Here is a 15,361-nt window from a genome sequence, read left to right on the forward strand (position 1 = left end):
AATATATTCTGTTTTACCGAAATAAGAGAGCCAAAAGGCTTCATTTCAGCAATGCACAATTATTCAAATTAAGTGGATATTGAATCCAACATCATTTCAAAGCCAAATAGAGAAACTACAAGAGTTTCATGCCAAATATAGAAACTATAAAAGTTTCAGCAGATTCAAGCATAAGCAAACCTTTTATGACAGGGGCAACTCATAGTAAAGGTTGAGCAAGCTCCAATCACTATCCTTAGTATTACCCATAATGTAAAACACATCTCCTAGTGGATGTGTATGATGTTATATATCATGCATGTATGTGTATAGATGGGTAGTGACCCCCCCCCTGCCCCATAATGTATAACATCATACATGTCTGCTAGGAGATGTGTTTTACATTATGGGTAATACTAAGGATAGTGATTGGAACTTGCTCCACCTTTACTACAAGTTACCCCTGTCATGAAAGGTTTGCTTACACTTGGATCTGCAAAAACTTTTATAGTTTGTATATTTGGCTTTGAAATAATGTTGGATTCAATATCAACTTAATTTGAATATTCTGTTTTGGGCGTTATATAGTTTATTCAGAAGCCTGTCTTTTCTGCTCCCATAATCTCAGGTGTTATCCAGTGATTATTTGGTTTTATTGTTTTTTCTAAAAATCTGTTAACTGAGCTAGTTATAATATTTTTCAGAAGGTTCTGTTCATTTCATATTAACTTCTTCCTTGTTTGGTCTTTCCTTTATATGTTGACTAATCTAATTTTGATATTGCTGTTTTAACAATATCAAAGTTTTTTTTTTTTTTTTTTTTTTTAAGTGCTTTTCTTTTTTTGGGAGGAGGGAATTTTAATCAGATCTTGCCAAATAAAAGTTCATGATCTGTATCCAATTCAGCACTATGAAGGATTTTGACATTCAAAACTTAGGATTTTACAGTTTTGCGCATTTGGAAATAATTATTCAGTTTTTATTTGAGTCTGGTAGAAATCAGTTGTATTTGTGGGCAGGTCTATGGTAAAACATAATGTTTGCAACTATGACAGATTATTTTCTCTACAGAAATCAAGCAAATACTCTCCTCTCTCATTTTTTGTGTCTATTTCAAATTTACACATTATATCATGCATATTGTCCAACTTTGGCATTAAAATTGTCTATAATTATTAGCAGATCTTTTTGGTATGTTCTGTTAATTTCTTCTTCTAGTTGGTCATAGAAATCAATATGATCTTCTTCTGAATGTGAAGCAGGCACATATGTTTTTTATTAGTTTAATAAAAGTTTTTCTTTCTTTTGCTTATAGTCTAATGGCTATAATTCTGGATGAGATGGGTTTACCATCTACAACACTGTGAGAAAAGGGATCTATGGACTATGATAGTTATTCCTCCTATGTGTGCCAAATTATTCCTGCCTGAGTAATGTATTGAATGTTTTAGATTTATATGGCCTTGTCCAGTCCAGTTGCGTTTCCAATTTGTCATTTTCCTACCATTTTGGCATTAAACATTTTTCCAACTTTTCCTCTCCCATTCTATTTAAGTGACATTATCACTTTAGATTAGGCTATGCTCAAACATTCTTAAATGTTAATATCAGTTCTTTCTCCATCAGATATGTCTTTCTGGATTTCACCGACCACATAACCAAGTTCTCACCATATCTCTATGATATAAGATTCAGTGGCTTCACTGTATGCAGTAGCATTTACTTTTACTCACAACACTTCTTTTAGCAATATAATCCATATGGGTTTGAGGCAGTTGATGTAATGTATCTATCCTGTCATTCCTCTGCTACATACACTGCATACGCATGCAGTTTATAAACAAATAAACTAAAATTTGTCCAGCAACCAAAATTTAAATGAATTTGCAGTTCTTTTCCACTTTAATTTTGACAGTGATATTTTTGAGGGTTTACTAAAACTGCTATGTCATATTTCATATGTTAATGTTGCCCTTTTCCTTTAGATACAACCTGTAAAATGAGAGCACTAAATTAATTCTACAATACCTTTTTCTAATAGTAAGTTAAATAGAATGGATGATGGCAATGTACTGTTTCAATCTCATCTGAAGCAAGTGTAAGTTTCAGATTTTATTCCATTAAATACAATAGTACCATACTATTTCTTTAATTGGTGCAAATTCTGATTAAGTTTATTACCCGGTGATGTATTCTGTTATTCATTGAATATTGTGAGGATAATATCCATTCGATTCCATTAAAGTTTTGATGGTGAGAAGTCCTTGTTGTAAGGATGAAGAAGAACAAATGTTATGTGCTCTATAAATTAAGGATTTGAAAAATCTGATTTTCTGGGAGTTACAATGTAGGCTATTGATTCAATGTAGAAATGTGGTTAGTTCATTTTCAGAATGAGGCCAGAAAATATATCATCTACATAGTGAACTCAGGAGGGTTGATGATAAATGATTGAAAACAAAGTATCTTCTAGATTGTTTAAATAATAATTATTCAAGGATGGTGAAGGAAAGAGGGCTCCCCTTCGATGTACCCTGAATCTGTTTATAGATTTTATTTTAGCAGTTAAAATATCCCAATTGTATAATGAATTCAAATATCTTCACAATATCTGGAGAGAAATCATCATTATATAGAAAATAAATGTGCCTAAATCCTCTGATCACATTTGCCAATATACATGTTATATTGATTCTTATTTACTTATAAATATATTTACTATTTCTTTTGACTTTAATGATACCCCCAACTAAAAATTACTCACAATCAACATCAGATAATTTAGATGAAGTGGCTGTTGTTTATTGATAATAATGATTTGATTTTAACCAAATTTATTTTGTTAAAACTCCATCGTTTTTCTTCATAAATATAATAGTACTTATTAGATTTCTGTATCCTGCCAAATCAATTATTTTTCTTCATTATTATGCATCTCTTCATGAAGACTTTGAATTTCACTATATATATATATATATTTTTTTTTTTTCCCTTCCAATCTATGTGTTGAAATCTAGTAAATTAATCACTTTGCTTTAAAGTGATTAATTAATCCATCAATTACTAATCGCGTTAAGCAAATACAATAAACAACAGGAATTATTATAATTCATCCATCAATTAGCGTAAATTTGAAAAAAAAATGTACAGTATAAGCTATATTAGAGGATAAAATCATCAAAGTTAATAAAAATCAATCACTTAAATTTTTATTTAATGTCTAAACATTTGATTGAGCTACTTTTTTTACAAAAAAATTAAGTAAAGATGTTTGAATAGTGCTCGACTTTTTCATCTCGTCATGCAATTTGTGATAGCTGGTGATTCCTTTATCAAGATTTCAGCAGACTTCGAAGCAAGCTTTGTTCCATATTAGGATCATCATCATCATCAAATAAAATTTCCTTAGCATGTTCAATGTGATTGAAAACTAGCTCAAGTTCTTTTGCAGTTAGCTTCTTAATTGCAACATTCTCTTCTTGTTCACACTCCTTATCTTCTTCATATGCACGCTGTTCTTCTAGTTGAAGGAGATCATTCTCGTTTAACTCTTCTGAATGGGAATCGAGCACCTTTCTGACATCTACACTATCCAGTTCATTAAATCCAAGTTCTTTTCCAATTGTGCTGATTTCTTCAATTGCACATGATAAACTAACATAGGCTTGAGTTTAAAGTAGCCTTCTGCATTGCCTCCTAATAAAAGTGTAAGATGATCTTTAGATACTTCATATCCTGGTTGAAATGCTTCAGTTTTAGCTGGGAAAGTTTTTGTTGGCATACGCTTCCAAAAGAGACCAGTTTCGTCAACGTTTAATATTTCACGATCGTCATATTACCCTCCTGAATATTCCTTGTATACTAAGAGTTATTTTTTGGTTACAATCCTCAGTCTAAAGTGATAGAAGACATTCCCTCTTGATCACCAAATGGCTTCTGTTTTGGGTGATCTGCATTCTTAAAGAAGCAATAGCAACTTTTCTTTATTCTTTCTATTCTTTGCTCTTATTTAACATAGTCTGAGCTGTAGACTCGCAGGTCTCGCACAATCATTGTATTACTAGTGCCACTTTTTTCTCTTAATGATTTCCAGCTTTTCCTCTAACATAATTACTTTTCTTCTCTTTTTATTACTGCCACTTTCTTCATCAGTCTTTTTCTTTTCCATATCAGGGATTGAATATGATAAAGCCTTATATCTAAATTAAAGCAAAATGAAGGAAAAGTGATTGAGCAAGAGAATAGAGTTTGGAAGTGCACTTGCGATGATAGCTTAGAGTCAACTGCCGGGTGTCACTGGCCACAGCACTACCACTGCTCACTGGCTTCTACATTAAGTGCTGCCTCGCTGCACATTGGCAACAAAAAAATTTCGAGTAATGTAAAAAAAAAAAAATTTGTTAACTGATTAATCATTCACTTAAAGTGGGAAATAGTATCATTTCACTCAATCGCACTAACAATCAGTTAGTGATTATAGTGAATGATTATTCAATAATGATTAGCATGCATATCAAATTTGCATTAAGCGAAGTTTTCCTGTATAGGAATTTTGTATTTTGTATAATTTTGTATTTTTTTTTTTTTTTCAAAGATTTCTTGTTTTTGGAATTCATTCTGTTTTTCCTCTTCTACATGTGCATTAATAAGTTTCTTGAGCCATTTGTTGTATTCTTGACTTGCTTATTCTTTCATTAAAGCCTTCAGAAACAACAAGATGTTTAATTTTTTTTTTTTTTTTTTTTTTTTTTGCAATGTGGGGGCTTTCCCTAATAATGAAACCTGTTCCTATATATATATTTATCTGACTTATTTTAAATTATAAAAAGAGGTTGCTTTTCTTTTTATGACCTCTGACAATCACAGCTCTTGTATTGAACTGTATTCACTCATATCTATGATAGAGGCTAGCAGAACAAAATATACAATTGGGTGCTGCTATAGACCAGGTGAGGAGAGGGCATATGGGAGGAAGGAATTGGATTTTATGTGGTTATTAAGGGACATCTATCTGCGACAGCATGTAATGGAAAATACTAGGGGGCAGAGAGTGCTTGACCTAATAATCGCATCTGAGAATGTGACTGTAACAAACTTAACCATGTTGCCACCAATTGGTGAGAGTGATCATAAGGTCATGACTTGGGAGGTGGCTAAAGGAGTGGAATATACAATTAAGACAGGGTACATGTGGAATTACTGGGCTGGTAAGTATGACAAGCTTAGGAGTGTGCTTGGCTCAGTGCCATGGCATGTAAAACTGCAAGGGCTGGATGTTGATAGTGTATGGGAGGTGGTTAAGAAGTGTTTGCAGGAGGCAATGGTTGACTGTATACCAAGAGTCTGAATAGTAAATCAAGTAGGGGTTAAATGGATGAATAACACTATTAAGCTTGAGCTGCAAAAAAAGAAACAATTGTGGAGGGAATTTAAGGAGAAAGGTAACCTGCAGGAACAGTATAAAGCTCAGGCCAGAAAGGTAACATGGGTGGTAAGAAAAGCATTATGAAAGAATATTGACCATGCCATGCAGGCTAAAGAGAATCCCAAACAGTTTTTTCAATATGTGGCAAGTAAAAGGAAAAATGTTCATGGCAGAATGATTTTAAAAAATGCTGAGGGTAGGGAGGTAACCGAATCAGTCCATATAGTGGAATTACTGAGTGAGCACTTTGCAAGCGTATATCATCCAGGTGGTGACATTGCAGGAATGGAAGAACCAACAGCTTATACTGGAATTGTGATGAATGAAGTAGAGGTAAATAGTCTATTACAGAACCTCAATGTCAATACATCTGTGGGATTGGATAGTATACCAGCTCGTGTCGTATGTGAAGTGGCTAAAGAATTGTCACTGCCCTTGACCATTTTGTTTAATTTGAGCCTCGGGTCTGGGACAGTCCCAAGGGGGTGGAAAGAGGGGAAAATAGTTCCACTGCATAAAGGTGGTTCCAAGGCTGCTGTTGAAAATTACCAGCCAATCAGCATAACAGGAATCGTTATCAAGGTCTTGGAGAAAATAGTCAAGAGGAAAATACAAGATTGGATAGATGAAAATGGGATATGTATTGTGGACAGCATGGTTTTGTGAAGGGTAGGTCATACCCCAGTAACTTGCTCACATATTATAACACAGTGACGGCTGAACTGGATAAGGGTAATGGGTTTACAGTTATTCTACTGGACATTGCTAAGGCCTTTGACAGGATACCACATGAAATTCTAATTAGTAAAATGCAGCATATGAGGATGGATATAGGATTGGTGGGATGGATATAGGATTGGTGAGATGGATAGGAGGGTGGTTGACGGAGAGATATCAGAGAGTGGTTTATTCAGGAGTAGAGTTCAAAAGACAGCCTGTGAATAGTGGTGTGCCACAAGGATCTGTTCTTGGACCACTGCTGTTTAATTTGTTCATTAATGATATAGGAAAGGATCTGAGAGGAACAGTTCATTTGTTCACGGATGATTCAAAGTTGGGTAGGGCAATAGTGAATGCAGATGATGTCAAAATTTTGCAGGATGATTTGGATAGATTAGAGGTCTGGGCTAAGGAGAATGGATGTCAGTTTAATGTGGCAAAATGTAAGATTATACATTTTGGGGTGAAAAGGTTAGCAGCAGTTTACTACATTGGTGGAACTGTACTCCAGGAAATTGATGAGGCGAGAGATTTAGGAGTGTTGGTTGATAAGGAGTTGAAGTAGAGGGCACATTGCAAAAGTGGCCAAATCAGCTCATCAAATCGAGCCTTGATAAGATCCCATCTCGACTACTATGCCCAGATTTCATCACCTAGGTTTCTTCTTGATGGGGAGGAGGTTGAGAGGATCCAGAGGCAAGTGACCAAGATGATAGCAGGTCTGTGGAATGAACCTTATGAGAACAGGTTGAGGATTTGTGGGTTGCAGAAATTGGTTGATAGGCGGAAGAGGGGAGATATGATTGAGACATTCAAATTACTGAAGAGTTTCTATAAGATTAATTCAGAAGATATTTTTGAGAACAGGGCTGTGGTGGGAGGACTAGGGGACATCCATGGAAGCTGGGCAAGAGTGTGGTTAGTAAGGGTGTTAGAGCTGGGTTCTTTACTTTTAGAGTGCTGAATGAGTGGAATAAGCCGCCAAAGTCTGTAGTGGGTGCTGTGATAGTGAATGAGTTTAAGGCAAGGTATGATAGATACTGTGTGAATGTTGAGTAGTTGTGATGAACATGATTTGGGGCCTCCCTCGATGAGTCTAAGGACTCCCTGGAGTTGCCCGTAATAATAATATCTATTTAATTTTCATGAGTAAATTCCTGAGGTACTCCTGCTCTATATCAGCCTCTCACATTTCATTTTCTTCTCAGTCTGCTATTCCAGACTTTGGTTGATGTTCCAAATAATTTCATTCAATGAAGATTTTTTGATATATTATGATAGCTATATTTCATATTAATAAATATTTTTGTGTATATATTTGTTAGCTGGTTATTGTGAACCAATGCAGCGGCTGAGTGATGTCATTGCTAAACTGGATGCGCATGTGTCCCTTGCATTTGTTGCAGTTAGTGCTCCAAAACCTTATGTTCGTCCAAAACTTTTGAAGAAAGGTGAGCCAAAAAATTAAATTTCAGCACATATGATTTGATTTATTTTTATAGTTAATCAAAAAATGATGTATAATTCTCCGAGTGATTTGTTATAATTGGTCTTCTTTATTTTGGCATCTTGTACTTATATTTAATGTATTATAGTATTATTGAAAAGTAAATGACAACAGATTTTTTTCTTTTGATTTAACATTCACACTATGAATTTCTTAACATGCATGATTTCCCTTTGCAATATAGTATCCCAATATTTAAATATTTATATTTCTGATCATAACAAAATAAAAAAATTTGTTAGTATCATTCAAATTGATTGAATTTGTCTATCAGTCATGTACCATTCTGACATCATAATTCATATAATTTGGTGTTATATAAAATTAGTAAACATTCTATTTGGAAGTATACTACTTTCTTTTTAATATTATTTAAAATATTTCATATAAGGATTCAAAATTGTGGTCATAATAGCCTATCTTTCATTTTCTCTCATCTACCATTAATATATGAAGCACTATTACAGCTGGATAGAACTTTTAATCTGATCTCCATCGTCTACTATGTTTGAATTTTTCTCAAAAAAAAAAAAAAAAAAGTGAATTTTCAAAAGTAAAGACTTTCTGAGAGTCAGTTGTTATCATAATTTTTGTTATATTTCCTGAATCAGTGTACAGAATACTGTAATAGTACAGTTGACCCTTACTCAGTGGCAGCTTGTAAGAATTTGTAGTGGTGGGGCTGCAATGCTAGCCAAACTGCACTTAAATCACGTGCTATCCCCACTAGATAGCAGTGTTGCCATAGTTTGGTGCAGTCTGCATTGAATGCAGCTCCAGCGTTGAGTATACTAGCCAGTACTGATACTAGCCCTAGCGCACACAGCACATTGACTATTACAAAATACAACTATTGCTACAAAATGAATTATATAAAATACTATTGAGCAGTGTTGTATTACAAATAAGCAAATAACAGTTTTTACATCCGATTTAACAACAACAACAACATTAATTTGTGTTGTTTGTGCTCTTGTAGTAAACAACATATCTTGGACTGCAATGCTACCAGCCCAAATGGTGTATAAATCACGTGTCACCCCACTGCATTATCCCCCACTAGGTAGCAGGGATAACGCAGTGGGGTGCAGGTTTGGTGCTGTCTGCATTGAATACATAGTGTTGTGTAGCCCACACAGTACATTGACTATTGCAAGCTACAGCTATTGCTACAAAATAAATTATATAAAATATTATCGAGCGGTATTGTATTACAAACAAGAAAATAACGGTTTTTAGATAAATACATAAAAATTTAAGAACGCCGATAATAAAACAGGAACTCTCATTTTATACTGAAGGGGCTGCAGCCATGTAGTCCTTATGGATGAACCACCACTGCTCTTACTAGAGCAAATGTAATTGTGACAGAAGAACCCAAAAGTCATAATCAAAATCCCATAGGCACAATTTTTGAAGGGAAATTTACTATATTCTCTGCTATAACAAACTGTTCTGCATTCCCTATGACTGCCATAGTGAGAATCAAGAATGCTGTCCTGTTATTTATCAGGTCTGTAGTATTATTATCAGATCTGATATTTCAGTCTTCTAAAGCAGTGGTTTTCAAACTTTTTAAAAAGATGCTTCCCCTCCCCTCTTTTTTTTTGTAAAAAAGAAATAATCTTGCACCCCTCCCTACACTTTTCATAAAACAACATTGATCTAATTTTCTTAGCATGTATTTTATTCTATTAAAAAATATTCTTACAGTTTTTTTGATAGTACACAATTATACATCAAACTAAAAGTAAAATAGTAGATAGAGATATTTATTTTAAAAATTATAACTTTTAAATTTATAACTTAGTATATTAATTAAACATCAAGTATATTATTAAAACAATAAAAATATTTAATGAGATGGCTGGGCTTGTTTTTTCAGCACTTTTTAATGTGAATGATCATTCTTTGTGATTCATATTTTAAATGTTATAACCAGTATTCTGTACCCTTCCTGAATGATGTTCATGTTACAGTCAGCAAAATATACAAGATTTATATTAAATTTTAATTTCCTTTACATATATTTTATAAAAATATTATTACTCTTTCAACCAGATGTATTTTTGAACCATGATGACATTCCAAGGGTGGCTCTGACTTGAATCCCTGAAGGAAGATGTAAAAGAGGAAGATCAAAGCTTACATGGTGAAGGATGATGGAGAAGGATAGAAATGAAGTTGGATGGGTGAGCTAGTTAGAAGTGAGAACACTGGCTCTGGACAGAAAGTTGTGGAAAGAAAGGATCTTTGCTTTATGTGCCATGGGGCTCGAAGAGGATAAATAAGTAAGAAAGAAGTGTACAAGGTTGTCCTTGCTCCATTGGGATATAGCTAGGAGATTGAAGTTCAGGTCACTGTTCTTGGTGGATCTTGAGGATTATAATCTTAAAGATCCAAGTGGTTAGCATATATGATCTCCAGCCAATAGGCTGTGGATTCGAATCCTTCCTTGGGCATGGATATTTGTGATTGTCTGTGAAAATACTAGTGATGGTGGTCAGTGGTGTAGTTAGTGGATTGAGTGGTGGAGATGGAGAGTTGTAGAGTAGGTGCCCTCCTCAATGCATCTTTGAATTCCTTGGAGGTGTCACGTAATAATAATAATACTTGAGCACCACAAGGTTTGTCAATGAAAAGGAGGAATGGAGTATACAATCTCCAATGATTAAGCAGGCAGGGATGCTGATGTGGTTGCCATTAGTAATGACCTGTTACAGATCATCAATCTCCCTACCAGAATACTTGATAATCCTTCCAATTTGCCAACACACCTCACCTCTCATTGCATATGGTAAGAGAGGGTGGGGGGAGCAGAAACTGGAACTCTTGCTCTAGTGACCAATCGTACTACAACCACTTCGGTCTCTAATAAGCAAAGTGGTAGTATTTCACTGGGTGCTGAGAGACATCTACCACTTAACACCTAGAGGTCTAGTTGACATTTCTTCCAACTCGGAAAGTTGTACTTTTGCAGCATCAATGCTCACCAGAGCTCTGTTTAAGGAAACAGGCTATACCTCAGGAAGATGGGGATGATTTGATTATGAGAGGCTATATATTGCACATTGACAGCCCTTTAGTAGCCCATTAAGCATGTTAATATTCCATGCAGTAGCACACATCACAGTAAAATGTGAAGGGCTCTGTGAGATTTTGATCCCACAACTTGAGAAGGGTGTGTGTGTATGCTGAAAGATCATTATCTGTACTAAATAATCATTATGCACTGATTTTTCAGTCTTTGTGTGTCATTTCATTGAATTTTGTCGATACATTAGTAGATAATGATATAGAAAAGTTAAATTTAAAAATTTTTGATATATATCACCTTGTCACTGCCATGAGAATATGTACTTAGAATATTTTAAACCTGAGTGTAAATTCATTTTGAATTGCATTATCTTTGTTTCTTGTTAATTAGGATCAGGAGTTATACATCTGAAAGAAGCACGTCATCCATGCCTGGAAGTTCAAGAACTCATTGACTTTATTCCAAACAGCATAAATTTTGAACAAGGTAGAAATATGTATTATATTTTTTTTTTTCAAATGGGGCATTCATTAAAAGCTCTTAATTCAGGGAGAAATAGTAAATTATCTACTTCAAATTAAATAAAATCATACTATACAAAAGTGCTCCATTTTCATTCATATTTGCAAGAAGTTAATAGTTATATGCCAGTAGTTAGTATTTATAAAGAAATATAATGTCAGAAACAATATTTAAACAACAATTGCAAAACATTCTTACTTCATGTTATAGTTTAGTTAACTAATGAAAAACTTACAGCAACAAATACCAGTATGCCATTGGAAGTAACAGCAAATAAAATCATTGGACATTCAGGTGCAATTTAGATTAAGAGGGTTCAGGTGCTCAGTGCAGGTTTAGGGTTAAATATTTTCATGTTTTCCTTTCTGTAGTTTTTTGTTCAATACACACTTGTTAGAAATAGAAAACATAAATTACAATTCATTCTGTTTTCATTCTAAAGTAAGGAAATAATTTTTTTCATTGGTCAACTGCTTTTGCTTTTTTTAATATATATATCTGCATTATAGCTGTTGATATTCTTGTATTGGTAAAGTGTTGCTTTCTTGTTTTTGTAATTAAAAGTTAATGTATAAATAGTGAAAATTTATTGGTACCATTAATGAGCATATATCACATATAACTACTGTAATGTGTGACCTTTTATCACATGTACATTTTATTTTCACTGTGTAATTTATTCAAAAAAGTAATATATAGCTTAAGATTCAATGAAAAATGTACATACCTTGTCATGGATAAAAATACTTTTTTTTTTTGTAAAATTAAATATAAGGATTGTTTAAGGGTCAAAGCTGTATAACTGAGAGGAGACTTCCACATAGCCTTTAAAGGCATGAAGAGAACCAATGAGGTCTTCTGACCTAATGGTCAGTCCTCGCCTTCTCATGGTGCACGCTGTTAGGTACCTGGATAATACTGAATGATCAAGGATGGACTGGCAATTTGGGATTTGGCCAACCAAATTGTATTCTTATCAGCTTAAACCACAATGTTTTTATTTATTCGTATGATGATATTTTTTTTTATATTTTACGGGGAAGCGGCACCATCTCATTCCTCCCAAATTTTATCTGAACTCGGAACCGACATAGCTGATGAATCAGGCCTATGGCTGGGTCTTAAGTATTCCTGACTGTAATCCGTGTGTATTCACAGGGCTGTCTGAGAAAGATCCTTAAGCCCCTTATGTCAGCAACGAGAATCGAACCCAGGACACTCCTTTCTCAGGCATATGGTTGCAAAGCGCATAGCCACTCAGCTAACCGCACGGACAACCACGATGTAAAATGATGCTGCATCATAACAGAATTTCATGCCAGCCTCAGCTGCATGAAACTTAATTTTTCCATCCTTCAGCAGACAGACAGACAAACAAACCATCAAGAAAACACTCTGACAAACAGCAGATTATAGCTAATAATTCAAAAAACAGAAGAACATTTTGTCCTACAAGTATAGAATAAAATGTTCTGTTTTTTAGTAATTAATTTCATGGCATCTTAAAGTTATTTGATTCAACCTTCACATTAAGGTCATCATTTGAAATACATGTATATGTATAAATAAATATATCATCAGCCATTATCGATCCACTGTTGGGTGAAAGCAAGCCTTTCCATTCCCATGTCACTGCTGCAAACCTGATATCATCAATCCACCATGATTTGGATCAGCATCATGGTCGTTTTTCCTCTTGTGGAATCCAATCTAGTACTTCTTTTGTCCATCGTTAATCATATCTTTGAGCAGTATGCCCAGCCCATTGCTACTTCAGATGTTTCACTCTGTCTATGATGTCAGACTTTGGTTTGATTTTTTATCCATGTATTCCTCTTGTGATCAAGTTTTGCAATGCCAAGCATACTTCTTTCCATACTAAATTGTGTTATTCTTAATTTTTGAATTGCCTTTGCATTTAGGGTACATGTTTCAGAGCCATTTGTCAATATAGAAACAATACACTGGTTAAAAACGTTTTTTCTGGAATAATGATAATTGGCTTTCAAATATTGACTGTAATTTTCTAAATGCTTTCCACCTAAACATCATACATCTTTATATATATATATATATATATATATATATATATTTATATTTTATATATAGGTAAGAGTTTATAAGGCTGGAATAAGATCAAAAAATAAAAATAAAAAAAATCCACTAACACCTTTTTATTCCTGTATAGGGAGTCAAAAGGCAAGGCTGTTTAGCCCAATCTAACTTTTGGAGACTGAGTGGGCAGTTCAATCTCCACTAGTACCCAATCAGAGATGCTGGCCCAAGGCTATCACTGATTAAGCGGCATGCAGTGAAGTTTGGAAACTGTGGCCCTGAGGAAAAATAACATCAGCAGGATGGAGGTAGCGGAGATGAGAATGCTTAGGTGGATGTGCGGTGTGACCAGAAAGGATCATCTGAGAAATGACTATGTAAGGGGAACGGTGAAAGTTATAAACTTAGGAACAAAGATACAGGAGGCAAGGTTGAGATGGTTTGGTCATGTGATGAGGAGGGAGGAAGAGTATGTGGGAAGAAAGGTTATGCAGATGGATGTGCAGGGGAAGAGGAAGCACGGACGGCCAAAGAAGAGATGGAAGGAGATGGTGGAGGAGAACTTGAGGATGAAGAACTTGGATGTGGCTACAGCCCAAGACAGGAAGTTGTTGAGGAGACTCACCACAAACAGCGACTCTACTTAAGTGGGAAAAGCTGCAGAAGAAGAAGAAGAAGATTGACTATGATGCAATTGCCACTCATCTTACTATGGACAGATACAAAGATCTGCTGAACAACGTATTGAAGAACATGCCAGAAATATTGAATACCACAAGCCTCAGCTTTATCATCACATGTGCTTTCTTCAGCTAATCCACAAGACACTTTTCAAATAAGACATCGAGTCTTATGGAATAAATCAGAACTATTGCTCTGTTGCTATGACACTGAGAGAAAAATCTGGGAGTCTTTGGAAATTGCGTCAGACCTTAAACATCTAAATATTAATCCAGGTATCAACTTGTCTGAATCCATCCTAGCCATCTTTAGACAAACATATCCATGTGAATGCATAAACACACGCAATGTACTGAAGAATGCAATCTACAATTAGAAATTTACATTAAAATAACATCAGTCCAGTATGTATTTATAGCTTGTATGTTTACACTTCAAGAAATCCTATGCAATTAGGATGAAACATCATGTTGTTAATTAAAATAATTGTTATCATCTTATTCCAGTGTTCTGTCTTATAAATTCTTACCTACATACTCATGAACTGGCAAAGTTTACATACTTCTATATATAAGGAAACAAACTACACTTCAGATGGCCACTATATAAGTCAGCATGTGCTCATAAAAAATAATAAATAAATAAATAAAATAAAAAAATCCAGGAGGAATGCATTCATAAGTGAGTACACTTCATCACTTGAGGTAGAAAAATCTGTTAGAAAAGTGAAAAGGTAGCTGTAGTAGAAATGCACCTAGAGATGTTAGAGATGAAGGTTTTACAGTTTGCTGCACTGCATAATTAAGAAAAACTGGTCAAAATGTCAAATTCTGGATGATAGAAATAGTGCTCTCATAGTACTTATCTAGAGGGAAAAAAATAAATCTAAATGTGAGAATTATAAAGAAATTTCCCTACTATGTAATTTCCAACTGAGATTTATACAAGCATACTTGAGAGGTTAAGAAAAACTGTTGAACAGAAACTGGAAAGAACAAATCGAGTTGAGGTAAGATAGGAGTTAAGATGAAAATATAAGAAGAATATGTAGTTGAAGTTTTGTAGAAACAGAAAATAGATATGATAAAGTGCCAAGAGATAATCCCTACATGTATATAGTACAAAGGAACATTATACAGGACACCATACAGCTTATAATCAGTTGTCAGCAATTGGAATTGAAGGAAGTACAGGAAGAAGGTTTGATGTAAAATCAGGTGTAAGACAAGGATACACACCATCTTCATTCGTATTATTTATCTATATGGATTGGATTATGAAGAAGAGTGGCATTAAATTGGATATCAAACTTTGAAATATTCAACCTAACTGTTTGTGTTATGCAGATGATGTTACTTCCATAATGGACTTGTGTTATCAGTCTTGGTTTCTCCATAACTATAGGTTGCAAAGATGCCAACTTTCTCTGTCCTGG

At 34.3% G+C, this 15,361-nt stretch overlaps 1 protein-coding gene across 1 annotated transcript in view; it reads left to right on the plus strand.

Moving 5' to 3' along the window:
* The window catches only part of spel1 (DNA mismatch repair protein spel1), a 239,999-nt gene that overhangs the window by 171,280 nt on the left and 53,358 nt on the right, over positions 1-15,361 (plus strand). The window contains exons 19-20 of the mRNA XM_090404470.1: positions 7,450-7,575; positions 11,059-11,154. Coding sequence (XP_090260596.1) covers positions 7,450-7,575; positions 11,059-11,154 — 222 coding nt within the window. The remainder of the gene's footprint in view (positions 1-7,449; positions 7,576-11,058; positions 11,155-15,361) is intronic.

Source organism: Typopeltis vanoorti, chromosome 14 (genome assembly GCF_054136105.1).
Source record: "Typopeltis vanoorti isolate ZY-2024b chromosome 14, IOZ_Tvanoo_1.0, whole genome shotgun sequence".
Taxonomy (NCBI): domain Eukaryota; kingdom Metazoa; phylum Arthropoda; class Arachnida; order Uropygi; family Thelyphonidae; genus Typopeltis; species Typopeltis vanoorti.